General features: G+C 39.3%; 2 protein-coding genes across 4 annotated transcripts in view; one reads left to right on the top strand and one right to left on the bottom strand.

Moving 5' to 3' along the window:
* The window catches only part of LOC139759066 (protein O-mannosyl-transferase F38B6.6-like), an 83922-nt gene extending 71388 nt beyond the window's left edge, over positions 1–12534 (bottom strand). The window contains exons 1-5 of one of the 3 annotated variants that reach the window (XM_071680993.1): positions 12458–12534; positions 11024–11179; positions 10529–10760; positions 7496–7676; positions 1624–1751 (exon numbers count right to left, since the gene is read on the bottom strand). In XM_071680993.1, coding sequence (XP_071537094.1) covers positions 1624–1751; positions 7496–7676; positions 10529–10760; positions 11024–11165 — 683 coding nt within the window. In that variant the 5' untranslated portion in view covers positions 11166–11179; positions 12458–12534. The other 2 variants (XM_071680994.1, XM_071680996.1) reach the window with 2 other exon arrangements.
* The window catches only part of LOC139759070 (palmitoyltransferase ZDHHC3), a 306923-nt gene that overhangs the window by 224327 nt on the left and 67289 nt on the right, over positions 1–15307 (top strand). The window lies entirely within an intron of this gene.

Raw genomic sequence — 15307 nt, forward strand, 5'->3', positions numbered from 1 at the left:
TGTCAGTGGATTGAATCAAGGCATGTGAAGCGTCCGGGGTAAACCATGGAAAGCTGTGTAGGTATGTATATTTGCGTGTGTGGACGTGTGTATGTACATGTGTATGGGGGGGGTTGGGCCATTTCTTTCGTCTGTTTCCTTGCGCTACCTCGCAAACGCGGGAGACAGCGACAAAGTATAAAAAAAAAAAAAAAAAAAAAAAAAAAAATCTGAGTATATATATTTATGTATATGTTGAAATGTATGGGTATGTATATGTGGGCGGGTATGTATGTACATGTGCATGTGGGTGGGTTGAGCCATTCTTTCATCTGTTTCCTTGCGCTACCTCACAAAAGCGGGAGACAGTGACTAAGTATAATAATAATAATAATAATATATGCTGGTACCACATCAGAACATGAAACAGATTCCATTAATATCCTTTACAAGCAATTCATCCACTTCCCCCTAAATTATGTTTCACCTGCCTTGTCAATCATACAATCAAAAGGATAAATGAAAAACTACAAATCACATAAAAAAATGAATTTAGAACAAACACTCAGTGCCTAGCAACTGCAGACATTCAACAAATGCATAACAAACTGAAATAATTCCAACACAAACTCACCCCAATAAGTTTAGCACTCTGTTCTCTATAACAGCTTTCTCATCCACACTTCTCCATATCAAACCATCAGACCCATTCAAATATGAAAATTTAACCCTCACCTCACATTTCAGAAACCTATACTCAAAGAACCCCCCCTCTTCCAACAAACACAGCAATAACAAATAACATACATACCAAAATAACAAAAGCACTAAACGACTTTGCTCCCAACCCAGTTCTAAGTTACTTCACCCTTTATACACTCTTCTAAAACTACACTCCCAGGCATGTATGAGTTACCTTTCTCTTCAGCACAACATTATAAAAACTGCATGATCATGTCAGTAGACTATTCATGCCCAAGATGCAACTTCTGCAATGAAGACACTGAACACTTACTCCTTAAAAGCCCTATGCTTTCCCAACATACACTTGCACCAACACTCTTTAGGTCCTGTGGTCACACCCACTGAATGTGGCTGGCTTTCTTAGCACTGTGGGAGCCCTATGGAAGGGACTCCAGGATAAGAGGAAAAAAGTTCCATGTAATAGAATTTTGCTTAATGGTTGACTTCAGAAGTGTATCAGCTAAGAGGGAGAAGTATGTAACTTTACATTAGCAACAACAGTCACTTCATCAAACAACCAATCCTACTTAGAAACCAACACAAACCTAGAGGGCATTCTAGCCATATGTTCCATAAAGATCTGTTACTTCAGTTTTCAGTAACAAGTACTAAGTAACTGTTGAGCATTACTACATTAATTCATCATGTATTTTCTGTTCTAATAATTATGTAAAAGGATTATTACTACTTAGTTCCTCATTACAATTATTATGAACAGTCTTTTGAAATTATAGTATTAAATACTAGTAACACAAACTCAAAAAATGGGTTTTCCAAAAATTCTGGGAACCATATATGATACATATTTGTTTTGTATCAATTGTTTGAATTTATGGTATCAAAGCTTGTGAATGTTATGCTTTATTTTACAAAAATGTAAGATATATATAATGTACTTACCAATAATAGTTCTGTCCTTTGCAGTAAAAGTCTTCTGACATCCCTTTTACAGCTTTAACATAGCTCAAAAGAGCTACAAATACAAAGAGTGCACAAAGCAAATCAGCTCTTCCCACGATCCCAGATACCTATGTGAAGAAAATAACTAGTTCATAAATTTTCTGTACAGATGGTTTAAAAGGAAAAATACTTCAGATGGATATATATCTTTCTTATCCCACAATAACCTCAATCAAAAATTCCAAAAGGAGGGTGGAAGTCATGCAGGAACAAGTTGCCCATGATGTAAGTAATCAGGATGAAACACTCAAAATACTAACAGTACTGCCAAACCATCATTTCAACTATACATTGTTCCAGAAAGTTTTCCAAAATCTCATAGTTGTACAGGTGGGAAAAGAAGCTGTCTTTTTAACCCCATCATATAACACTCAAGCTCAGGACTAAATTTCCCAAGGGGATCATCCAATCCCTGCTTTGCTGAATGTGATGAGATAAACAAACACTAAGTCGTCCAAAGATATATTCAATAATAAGCTGCTTATATCCTACAAAAGATGATAAAACTATAGCTCACAAATAAAAAATAATATCTTTAACCTGAATCCCATATAACACGGAATGGGGTGGTTAGGAAGGTAAATGCAAGAGATTTGGAGACAGGCAAGTAAGCAATCTGTTGGGGGTGAGAGGCCTGGGAAGTGAGTCCATTGTTGTTTGCCGATGATCCAGTATTAGTCTGATTCAAGTGAGGAACTGCAGAAGTTGGTGACATTGTTTCGAAAAGTGTTTGAAAGAAAGCTGAGAGTAAATGTGAATAAGAGCAAGGTCATTAGGTTCAGCAGGGTTGAAGGACAAGTTATTTGGGATATAAGTTTGACTGGAGAAAAATTAGAAGTAAAGTGTTTTAGATATCTGAGAATGAAGTTAGTAACAAATGGAACCATGGAAGTGGAAGTCAGTCACAGGGTGGGGGAGGGGGCTAAGGTTCTGGGAGCAATGAGGAATGTGTGGAAGGAGAGAATGTTATCTTGGAAAGCAAAAATGGGTATTCATGTTTGAAGGAATAGTAGTTCCAACAATATATGGTTGCGAGGCATGGGCTATAGATAGGGTCGTAAGGAGGAGGGTGGATATGTTGGAAATGAAATGTTTGAGGACAATATGTGGTGTGAGGTGGTTTGATTAAGTAAGGAAAGGATAAGAGAGATGTGTGGCAATAGTGGCAATAAATAGTGTGGTTGAGAGAGTGGAAAAGGGGATGTTGAAATGGTTTTGACATATGGAGAGAATGAGTGAGAAGAGATTGACAAAGAGGATATATGTGTCAGAGGTGGAGGAAACAGAAAGTGGGAGGCCAAATTGGAGGTGGAAGGATGGAGTGAAAAGGATTTTGCACATCCACAGCCTGAACATACTGGAGGTTGGAAGGCATGCAAGGAATAGAGTGAATTGGAATGATGTGGTATAATGGGGTCGACATGCTGTCAATGGATTGAACCAGGGCATGTGAAGTGTCTGGGGTAAACCATGGAAAGTTTTGTGAGGCCTGGATGTGGAAAAGGAGCTGCGGTGTCGGTGCATTACACATGACGGCCAAAGACTGAGTGTGAACGAATGTGGCCTTTGTTGTCTTTTCCTAGCGCTACCTCGCACATACACGGGGGGGAGGGGGATGCCATTTCATGTGTGTCGGGGTGGTAGCAGGAATGGATGAAGGCAGCATATATGAATATGTACATGTGTATATATGTATATGTCTGCATATGTATGTATATGTATATGTTGAAATGTATAGGTATGTATATGTCCGTGTGTGGGCATGTGTATGTGGGTGGGTTGGGCCATTGTTTGTTGAATGTGTTTGATGATAGAGTGGTAGATATACAGTGTTTTGGTTGAGGTGGTGTACAAAGTGAGGGTTAGGGAGAATGATTTGGTAAACAGAGAAGAGGTAGTAAAAGCTTTGTGGAAGATGAAAGCCGGCAAGGCAGCGGGTTTGGATGGCACTGCAGTGGAATTTTTTAAAAAAGGGGGTGATTGTATTGATGACTGGTTGGTAAGGTTATTTAATGTATGTATGACTCATGGTGAGGTGCCTGAGGATTGGCGGAATGCTTGCATAGTGCCATTGTACAAAGGCAAAAGGGGTAAAGGTGAGTGCTCACATTACAGATGTATAAGTTTGTAGAGTATTTTTGGGAAATTATATGGGAGGGTATTGATTGAGAGGGTGAAGGCATGTACAGAGCATCAGATTGGGGAAGAGCAGTGTGGTTTCAGAAGTGGTAGAGGATGTGTGGATCAGGTGTTTGCTCTGAAGAATGTATGTGAGAAGTACTTAGAAAAGCAAATGGTAAGAGAGATGTGCGGTAATAAAAAGAGTGTGGTTGAGAGAGCAGAAGAGGATGTACATGCACATAATTCATACTGTCTGCCTTTATTCATTCCCATCGCCACCCCGCCACACATGAAATGGTAACCCCCTCCCCCCTCATGTGTGTGAGATAGCGCTAGAAAAAGACAACAAAGGCCACATTTGTTCACACTCAGTCTCTAGCTGTCATGTATAATGCACCGAAACCACAGCTCCCCTTCCACATCCAGGCCCCACAAAACTTTCCATGGTTTACCCCAGACACTTCACACGCCCTGGTTCAATCCACTGACAGCACGTCGACACCGGTATACCACATTGTTCCACTTCACTCTATTCCTTAGACACCTTTCACCCTTCTGCATGTTCAGGCCCCAATCGCTCAAAATTTTTTTCATTTCATCTTTCCACCTCCAATTCAGTCTCCTACTTCCCCTCATTCCCTCCACCTCTGACACATATATCCTCTTTGTCAATCTTTCCTCACTCATTCTTTCCATGTGACCAAACCATTTCAACACACCCTCTTCTGATCTCTCAACCACACTCTTTTTAATTACCGCACATCTCTCTTACCCTTTCATTACTTACTCGATCAAACAACCTCACACCACATATTACTGTCCTCAAACATCTCATTTCCAGCACATCCACCCTCCTCCACACAACTCTATCTATAGCCCACACCTTGCAAACCAAATAACATTGTTGGAACCACTATTCCTTCAAACATACCCATTTTTGCTTTCCGAGATAACGTTCTCGACTTCCACACATCTTTCAACACTCCCAGAACTTTCGCCCCCTTCCCCACCCTATGATTCACTTCCGCTTCCTTGGTTCCATCCGCTGCCAAGTCCACTCCCAGATATCTAAAACACTTCACTTTTCTCCATTCAAACTTACCTCCCAACTGACTTGTCCCTCAACCCTACTTTACCTAATAACCTTGCTCTCATTCACATTTACTCTCAGCTTTCTTCTTTCACACTCTTTACCAAACTCAGTCACCAGCTTCTGCAGTTTCTCACCCGAATCAGCCACCATCGCTGTATCATCAGCAAACAACGACTGACTCATTTCTCAAGCTCTCTCATCCACAACAGACTGCATACTTGCCCCTCTTTCCAAAACTCTTGTATTCACCTCCCCAACAACCCCATCGATAAACAAATTAAACAATGTTTAATGTTTAATGTAAAGTTGTTAGTGAAAGAGAAAAGTGGGGTTTTTGGATGATACTTACAAGGAAGGAGTGCAAATGACTGGGAGACGTATAAAAGAAAGTGGCAGGAGGTCAAGAGGGGGCCAACCTGCCCTACATGAAACAACACAAATGCATGAAAGAAAAAAAATAAAATATACATTCTCTTCTTCTCCCTTACACCTGATTGCCACCCCCTTCATATGCAGTGCAGCATCAGGAAACAGATGAAGAAAGGCCACATCCACTCTTATCCATATATAACTTTGAAATGTGTAATGCATCATAAACACAGCTCCCTATCCATATACAGGCCCCATAATCATTTTCATGGTTTATCTTAGACGTTTCACATGCCCAGATTCATTCCACTGACTGCACACTGATCCCAGCATACCACATCATTCCAATTCACTCTATTCTGTGCAAACCTTTCACTCTCTTGCTGTTCAGGCCTTGATCAATCAAAAGAAAATTTCACTCCATCCTTCCATTTCGAGTTTAGTCTCCTTGTTCTCCTTATTTCCTCCACTTCTGACGCATATATCCTCTTTGTCAACCTTTTCTCGTCCATTCTCTCTATATGCCCAAACCATTTCAGCACACTCTTCAGCTCTCTCAATCACAGTCTTTCTTTTAACAAACCTATTCAAACCTCATATTGTCCTCAAACATTTCATTTCCAACACATTCACCCTCCTGCATACAGCTCTATCTATAGTCTATGTCTTGCACACATATAGTGTTGAGACTACTATACCTTTAAACATAACCAATTTTGCCCATCCAAATAATGATCTCTCTTTCCATATATTCAGCACTCCCAGAACCTTCACACCCTTACCAAATGACTTGCTTCCATTTCCATGATTCTATTCACTGCCAAGTCCACGCCCAAGTATCTAAAACTTCCTCCAATTTTTCTCCATTCTCAGTGGTTTTACTTTTCCATATTACAAACATAACAAAGAATTCACCCATACAATCAACCAAAGAGGGCCATATGTCCAAATTACAAAGTAGCAGGTAAAAATATTTTTTTTTTTTTTTTTTTTTTATACTTTGTCGCTGTCTCCCGCGTCTGCGAGGTAGCGCAAGGAAACAGACGAAAGAAATGGCCCAACCCCCCCCCCCCCATACACATGTACATACACATGTCCACACACGTGTATACATACCTACACAGCTTTCCATGGTCCACCCCAGACGCCTCACATGCCTTGATTCACTCCACTGACAGCACGTCAACCCCTGTATACCACATCGCTCCAATTCACTCTATTCCTTGCCCTCCTTACACCCTCCTGCATGTTCAGGCCCCGATCACACAAAATCTTTTTCACTCCATCTTTCCACCTCCAATTTGGTCTCCCTCTTCTCCTCGTTCCCTCCACCTCCGACACATATATCCTCTTGGTCAATCTTTCCTCACTCATTCTCTCCATGTGCCCAAACCATTTCAAAACACCCTCTTCTGCTCTCTCAACCACGCTCTTTTTATTTCCACACATCTCTCTTACCCTTACGTTACTTACTCGATCAAACCACCTCACACCACACATTGTCCTCAAACATCTCATTTCCAGCACATCCATCCTCCTGCGCACAACTCTATCCATAGCCCACGCCTCGCAACCATACAACATTGTTGGAACCACTATTCCTTCAAACATACCCATTTTTGCTTTCCGAGATAATGTTCTCGACTTCCACACATTTTTCAAGGCTCCCAAAATTTTCGCCCCCTCCCCCACCCTATGATCCACTTCCGCTTCCATGGTTCCATCCGCTGACAGATCCACTCCCAGATATCTAAAACACTTCACTTCCTCCAGTTTTTCTCCATTCAAACTTACCTCCCAATTGACTTGACCCTCAACCCTACTGTACCTAATAACCTTGCTCTTATTCACATTTACTCTTAACTTTCTTCTTCCACACACTTTACCAAACTCAGTCACCAGCTTCTGCAGTTTCTCACATGAATCAGCCACCAGCGCTGTATCATCAGCGAACAACAACTGACTCACTTCCCAGGCTCTCTCATCCCCAACAGACTTCATACTTGCCCCTCTTTCCAGGACTCTTGCATTCACCTCCCTAACAACCCCATCCATAAACAAATTAAACAACCATGGAGACATTAAAATATACTAAAAATATACTAAACATAATTCCATGGGTAGCTGAAGCCAACTGATAAACAAATCTTTATTTGCTGTCATAATGCTGCAAGTACAGGTAATCAAAATCATTGGAGCATATTGCAAAAATGTCTTTCTTTTACTTACAGCTTCAGTGTGCACTGGATGTGTAGCAAAGAGTATTGCACATAAGACAGCTGCTCGAGGTGCTCCATTGCCAAATACCACATAAAAGACTCGAAGACTCATAATGCTCACAAGGCAATGAAGCACAATATTAACTGCATGATAACTAAGTGGCTCCAGCGCTCCCCAGACATAGTTTAGTCTGTGGAGAGTAGTACAAATTAAAAGTACATTATTCAGTTTAGACTACCAAAAATGAAAACATCATATATTGAAGTTCAATGAAATTGGACCTAATCAGGCATAAATAAAAGTTTGCAATGTCCATTACCCTTCTACAGGCACTTATCATTACAAACCATTTGTGTCCAATTTGTTAAGACAAAAATTCAACTTCTTGAATTACAACTTTGGAAAATTCATTTCAATGACTTAAGTTCCTAGTTTGTCTTGGGAAGCACTTTCCATATGTTTCACAAAATATAAAAGGGGGAAAAAAATTAAGGGAACGTACAAGACACACAAGACAGCAAATTTTCACAGTATGAAATACCACTCCAATAACATTGATAATGTGATAAATACCCGTGATACAATACAACAGATACTGCGATGACACTGCTTGACATATTGTTGCTACTTGGCACTGCTCACAAGTCAAGAATAAAGTTAGTGATTAATATACCTACAGGCCCAAGGATTTAAATGGTTCTCTGGATACTGGATAAACCCTAACTGTAAGGCAGCTCCTTTTCTTATTATTAATGAAAGACCAGCATCAGATTTACAATTACTCACTATGAGTTTCTAAGAAACCTACCCTTTCACACAATCACTGCAGCTAGAGACATGAGCAAAGCATTCAACAGTGTTCCTTGGTATATAAAAACAGACAGAATCCAGAACACCACAAAGTACAAAGAGAGTAAAACATGTAGGATATGAAATTTGAAAAACTTTTCTCTCCGAGGTACTGTGCTACAACATTTGAGATATTCTCTAGGAATATCAAAGTTGAGACCTGCACACCCACTATTAATCTGGTGGGAAGCCCTGGCTTTCCCTCTCTACTTCTACCCTATTAATTAAACAGTGCCTACTCGCTCATTTTGGGCCCACCATCAGCTTATCAAAGAATACTACAGAGATGACATAAACCCAACCATTTCTCAGCCACAGAAAGCTTAGTTATTCGTAGGTTATAAGGCATCAACCTAAAAGCAGAGACAAAGAGAAGATTTTGAAAAAAAAAAGAAAGGTGGAGGGGAGGCAGGGCAGTGCAGAGAGATCATGAAAAAATTATCATGGTACACCATTTCAGAGAGACAAGGATTTTAATTTTCATAATTTACAGTTCTCTTCTCTGTGGTTTGTCCCATGAGCTTGAAAGCTTATGCACAGGAAGCAGGAGGGTTCACAAAAAAAAAATTCTGTTAAAATGATTATACCCAAAACCACAACTAGTATCATCAATGGTGAATCAGGAGCACAAAAGAATCTGTTTCTCCTGAAGGAGGAATTCTCAGAGCCATACATGGTAGATCCTCAACATCTAAGCTAATGTACTGTCTGATGAGGTGGAAGACAAGTACCAAAGACCCCTTAAATTTTTTTTCAATGAAAGATATCTAAGAGAGGCTAAGGTGCCATAGCATAAAGCCCAGGTTGAGCAAAGATATTCCTCACATACCTTCCAGAAGTTAGGTTGAAAGTTGCGAGGATCCAAAACTGTTCAGGTGGAGGTGATGTGGAGGCAGTTTAAAGCTATTTCCTTGGAGGCTGCCATGGAGGTGTGCAGTACACCATGTACAGGATGTGGAAACAGAGGTACAGCATAATAGAATGAAAATGTAAGAAATTTGAAGGAAGGAAAAAAAATTCAAAAGCTAGATATGCCAGAAGAGTTATTAATGTTAGACATAAAGAGTAGAATGGAAAGCCCTAGAGGGAAGAGTTAAATGGATGGTGTATATAAATAAAAGGAAAGCAAAAGATGATCTCAAAGGAAATTAAATGAATCAGAATTTATTCTTTGTATATTACACTAAAGGGGGGAAAGAGGCTTCCCAGATACAGATGAGCTCACCATTTCCCCTAATCTTAGAATTTTGTGTACTTAAATGCTTTGCGTTAAATCTTAGAGAAACTAGAAATACTAATATTAACAAGTGAATGCAGGATGTCTCCCTACAACAAAAGCATCATCACTAAATAAACCTAAATTCACCTCACCTATGACAAATGTATCTTCACTGCACCTTCATTCTTATTTCAATAAAAGTAATATGTACATAACAGTATCTCTCAATCTATCTATCTATATCTCTCAATGTCCCTGAAGCTTTATGGTAGTTGCAAATCATATTCTATGGGAAACCACAGGTTCTGGGCTGCCTCCTCAAGTTCTGGACTACCTCCATTGGTTCTGGGCCACCCCCATAGGTATCGATCCCACATTCTCAGGTTCAGCTTACTGAAGGCGGGCCTAGTTGTCCTTGCCCATTGGGTGTAGAGGTGCAGGGGGCATTCCAACCCCTCTACCCAACCTCCCCTCCTGCCTGGGGATATATGCAAAGAGCACATCTTCCACCAAAGGTGAGCCCTTCCACCAAAGGTGAGCCTTGCTGTTCCCACCCATGGGTAAGAAGACAGCTAGGAAACCTATATTCTTTTCATATTCGACATATTTTCATATCATCCTTGACAAATGCAACTTCACTACACCTTCTACTCTACCAACCTTTGACCTGTCTCAGGTCAAAGGCCAAGGTGCCAAATACATCTTAATTCAGGCCTCAATAAATACATCTTCACTACACCCTCAACAACATTGGCCCTTGACCTAAGGCTAAAGCACTAAATGTATCTTAACTTTATCCTTAACAATTGCATCTACACTAAACCCACTAGACTGCCTTGACCCATAAGTGTCAGGTAAAAGGCCGGGCTTAAGTAGCTGCTCACTGCAAGCAGTCCAAATCACTTTGACTATATAATTCAAACATGAATATTATATCAATACAAATACATATTGGAAAAAATGTAAATACAAACCTGAATGAAAGCACAGTCAGAGGCCTATAAGATTTGTGACTTGATGGATGAGTCAGCCGGGTTCCCCAAAAGTCATTGTGAAATAGGTTACCAAGGGGAGTCTCACTTCTAATGTCATTGTTATTAACAATTGCTTCAGAATCATCAAAGACAAATTCTCCTGAGAGAGAATTCACAAAACAGATACAAGCACAAATACCAACTATACAGGCTGCAATTGGGTATGGAAGCTCTGGAACAAGAAAACATATCAAATCAATGACCAGTTAAAACCTTACCAGAAATCTTGATAACAACTTTAAGTCTTGATTTTTAGTGAAGAGGGTTTACTCCCTACAAGAAAAATGAGTTCAAATACAGTATAGCATTAAAAGATATTAAAGAGAAATTATTCCTGTGACATTCTCTTATCACAAGCCAACTTATTTGGCACTACATCTAATGAAAAAAAAATCTAGTAAAAATACAGAAAATTTTAACCATGCATAGTTTTACCTGGTGCAGGAATGTCTTGATCCCAAGAGCTTGGAGCATTTTGCCTGGCTTTGGATGTTGAATGTCCCCTTTCAGTGTAATCTTTTTCCTTCAACCTGCTGTGTTCCCCATCCCAGGTGCAGCACCAGCCACCATATACCATGGTGCCTTACCCAGCTGTAAAATATATAGTTCAGTTGATGAAGGGTATAGCTTCAGTTTGAAAGCTCAAATCATATAAAAACTGTTGCTAGACTTGGAGGATATGTAACAAGGCACTGCTTAACATGAATAAGAGTAAACTAAATCATTAGGCTCTGGTTGCTTTATATCATGTAAAATCATACTTTAAAAACCTTTACGATCATTTCTGCTCCATGGGCTGTGTTTGTGCCTATTACAGTATAAAAAAAACAACTATTTCTCATGGCTCTTGAATCTCCTGACTCAAAACATAACTGGCTTCAAATTTCTTTAACTTCTATTTCATTGCTTTTATGTTTTGAATATTTCCCTTTTACATCATGTAAGTATGTATAGTTCTTTGGCAACTTGACCTCCTGCCATGAACCACTATTCTCTTCATGTCCACGCATTGAAATCCTGCTAAAACCAGTGAGCTGTGGACGAAAATGTAGCAAAAGAGGTATATGACCTGTGCATTATATGCAACAAAAAGTATAAAATTTGTAATTTATCAGTTGGGGCATCATCAGTGAATTTCCTCCCAAAAATCACGAAAGAAAACGATGATTATCGTACACTGATGTGATGTGCACATAAATGCAGGACAGGCTGTATTGCCAATTCCATTTAATAATCTGTTAATTTGTGTAACCACTTTTGTGCTGGTGTATGTATAAAACGTTTTATATACATTAAGAAATAATTAACAAAAGTAATTTAATCAAGGTATTTCATGAAGCAAAAGGTACCGGTAAGTTTTGGTTAGATCATCTTTTCTTCACACCTTTGCCTTTATATGCACGCATATACAAGCATTCACATTTGTATTTTCAATGCCCTTTCTATAATACTGTCATCGTATGGGACCCCTGAACCTTGACATAGCTTAGGGCCTCAGCATATAAAAATCCGGCCCTGCTGAAACCCCGACATCATTATAAGATTCAACGTCTAAGAGACAGTTCAATAGTTACAACACATTATCTGAATAAAATACATCCCACAGATACTTCAAAACACTGGGTAATGCTTGTGTACCTTGTATCAGCCAGCAGCAGGTAAGGAGAGGTGGTGGATTTGGGATAACATCTCCAGACTGCTTAGGAGGCTCTCCAGCTCCTAACTCTGGTCTTTGTTCCTCCTGGTGGTTGAATCTTAACACCGTAATAACAACCTAAAGTCATTTCACTCTTCTCCTGTTCCCTATCAAAGAGATATTATTCCCGTACGTCGTGTATCTAAAGAGTGAAGATGATGAGAATGACTTACCCATCACCGGCAATGGCACTTGTTTACATTTGTCGTCTGTCACTGCAGCGCATTCATCATCTCAGCTGACATATGGGACACTCCGATTCCTCAGGTATCCCGCAAATCTGTCTACGTGATACTTTTTGTGTATGATAATCATTCTGTATATATGAATAAACTTTTCTGTAACTGATGAATCTTAACGAACAAGTTTTTCTGCAAAGTTATCAATTTGTTCTACATTATAAGTAATACATTCGGATTTTTCCATGCACAGATTATCCTTTTTTTCATTCGCCAACTTGTACGGCTAATATTGCTTTCTAAATCTAAAAACTATATTTTTTCAACTCTTCTTGTATAGCTGAAATGAACAAAACATGAGCTATCATAGAGCACAGATCCTGAGGGAAAAAAAATAACGCACGGCTTCGTAATATATGGACCCGAAATCCTGATATTTAATATCAAAGCTTATCTGATAGAAAAGCATCATGATACAGTAAGGTATGCTTAAGATTCTATACAGAACGTAGCAAAGTATTTTATTCTATAAATGTTGCGCAGTATGCCAAAAGATGATTAATACGATGCACAATGCAAATATGTGGAGGCTACTCTAAGTGCATTCCATAATGCTCGGCTCGCATGACCTTCGCACAAGAAACCTCACCAGGGTGCCTCTGCTTTTTATATCGAGTTAGGACCATATTTGATATGGGATAAATGGTCATCGTTAGAATACCTCTACTCTGCTTTATACAGTTAAGCTCCCGAATAGTTATCCATATATGACTCCAACCTTAATGAGAACTGCTGTAGGTGAGAAATATGGAAAGACTTTGGTAACTATATAGCCTTCAGTGGACGTATGTGTTACACATTTTATTTTTCTCTCACACATTGACATATTTCTTTCCTCTGGTAATTACTTCTCACTGAATGTAAACGTGTATGGTTTCCACCGCGGGAGACAGAGGAGAGAAGGGTTGGGCAAGGGCATCGGGCAGGTGCCTGTAGGTGAATACAGGGGGCTCATTTGCATCTGCTTATCTACTCTTTATGGTGGCTGTAATCAAGGGAGGATCCAAGCGTCTGGTGGGAGGGGTGTAGTCTAGGTTGTGCGAGGAGACCAGACGACAGTTTGAAGATACTTTTACTACATGTAATGACCATGAATAAACGGATAACCAGTGCATCATTTGTTAGTATAACGTAAAATGAGATGTAGTATTGCTTTTTTGCCACTAAAATTATGAACTGAATGAGTTTCACGTAAGATTGAAAATAAAAAGACAGGGGATCGGCATTTGCAGGGCGCATTTGCAGAGCACTGATGATTTAAAGGACAGTTTCATGTCAAAAGGAATAGAATGCAAGATCCTTCGCGCGGAACCAGTCTCTTACCCCTCCCTCCTCCTTCCCCCTCAGCCCTACTCGTACACATGCTTTACTTTCCGGGTAAAAACTCCTCTGCATGTGGCTACAATAGTTCCACACTATATATTCGTAACACATTTTACGAAGCATCTCTGCCAACTCTACGAAACGCTTTCTCCGACTCCATAAACGTAGCTTAAAAAAAAAAATCCATTTTTCTCCATATATATCGCACACAAACTTTTATGAACAAACTTCTGATGCAAGCATACTCCTAAAGTCACATTGCTCCTCCCAGATCGAATGCTCTTTTCATTACACCACCCTCTCAATCACCACTATCCTATAAGCCTTACTCGGTATGCCCATCGGTCTGATATTTGTAATTTGAGCATTCATTTCAGTCCCTACTGCCTATGTATAACAACACCATATAGAGATACTTACTGTCCCAGGCACCTCAATTCGAGCCATACATATACTGAAATTTTTTACCAATTAATCAATAATGCTGTCACAACCTGTTTTGAGAAACTCCCCTGTAATCCTATCCATTTCTGCTGTTCAGCAACATTTCATCTTACGCTAATTTTTGAACAAACCACTTGCCACAAGTCTCTCGCCTCTCGTACCATCTTGTCCCGAACACCTCACATCTGCCACCTTATCATCTGAAACAACGAAATCCATCAAAATATTCACTGTCTCCGTCTCACCTCTTTTATGCCAGTTACCAGTTCCCCATGTTATCCTCGCCGATGTTTCTGTTTGTCCTGCCTCCTCACGTTAAAGTATACCACCCTCAACATCCATTTAACTCTTTGCCTTTAAATCACCCATCAATAAGACTCCATCCCCAGCATGAAAATCATGTAAGCATTTTCTCAGCTACCCGATTAAAATTTTTAACAATTTGTTTTGTGAGATAAAAAAGAAACTCGTCTACTATTCACTTATACTAATATTTTGCTGTTATCAGTTGCATTACCACTTCTACGACACAATTTTGATCAAGTAAGTCTTTTACTTTGTCTTTAAGGTTTAAATGAATTTAAGTTTAGCTTAACTCTTTAACAGTTTATAATTACAATATATGTTTTTATATCCACTGTATGTACATTTTTAATCAAGTCCATTGTATACATCCAGTACATTTTTCTTTATAGGACAAATATCATTTGGATTATAGTTTTGTTCGAAATATACTATTGGCTAATTTGTAGAAGGATTAAATAAAGATTTTGGCAGTATGTCTTGATCTGTAGTAGTTCCTCCAGTTCTAGGTAGTAATCTGCAGGGCCTGCAGAATCTGAGACTGAGTAGTGGTATGACTATGAAGTAAAATTTTACTATTGAACCAAATATATTGAATTTGCTTCTGTAAAAGATACCACTTAGTACAAATAAAACTTAATGCTCTTATTGAAAAGTGTTACTACTTTATTTTAGGTAATTTTAAGAAGACATGGAAACTTTTTTTTCTTCACA

The sequence above is a fragment of the Panulirus ornatus genome, chromosome 32 (assembly GCF_036320965.1).
Source record: "Panulirus ornatus isolate Po-2019 chromosome 32, ASM3632096v1, whole genome shotgun sequence".
NCBI lineage: Eukaryota > Metazoa > Arthropoda > Malacostraca > Decapoda > Palinuridae > Panulirus > Panulirus ornatus.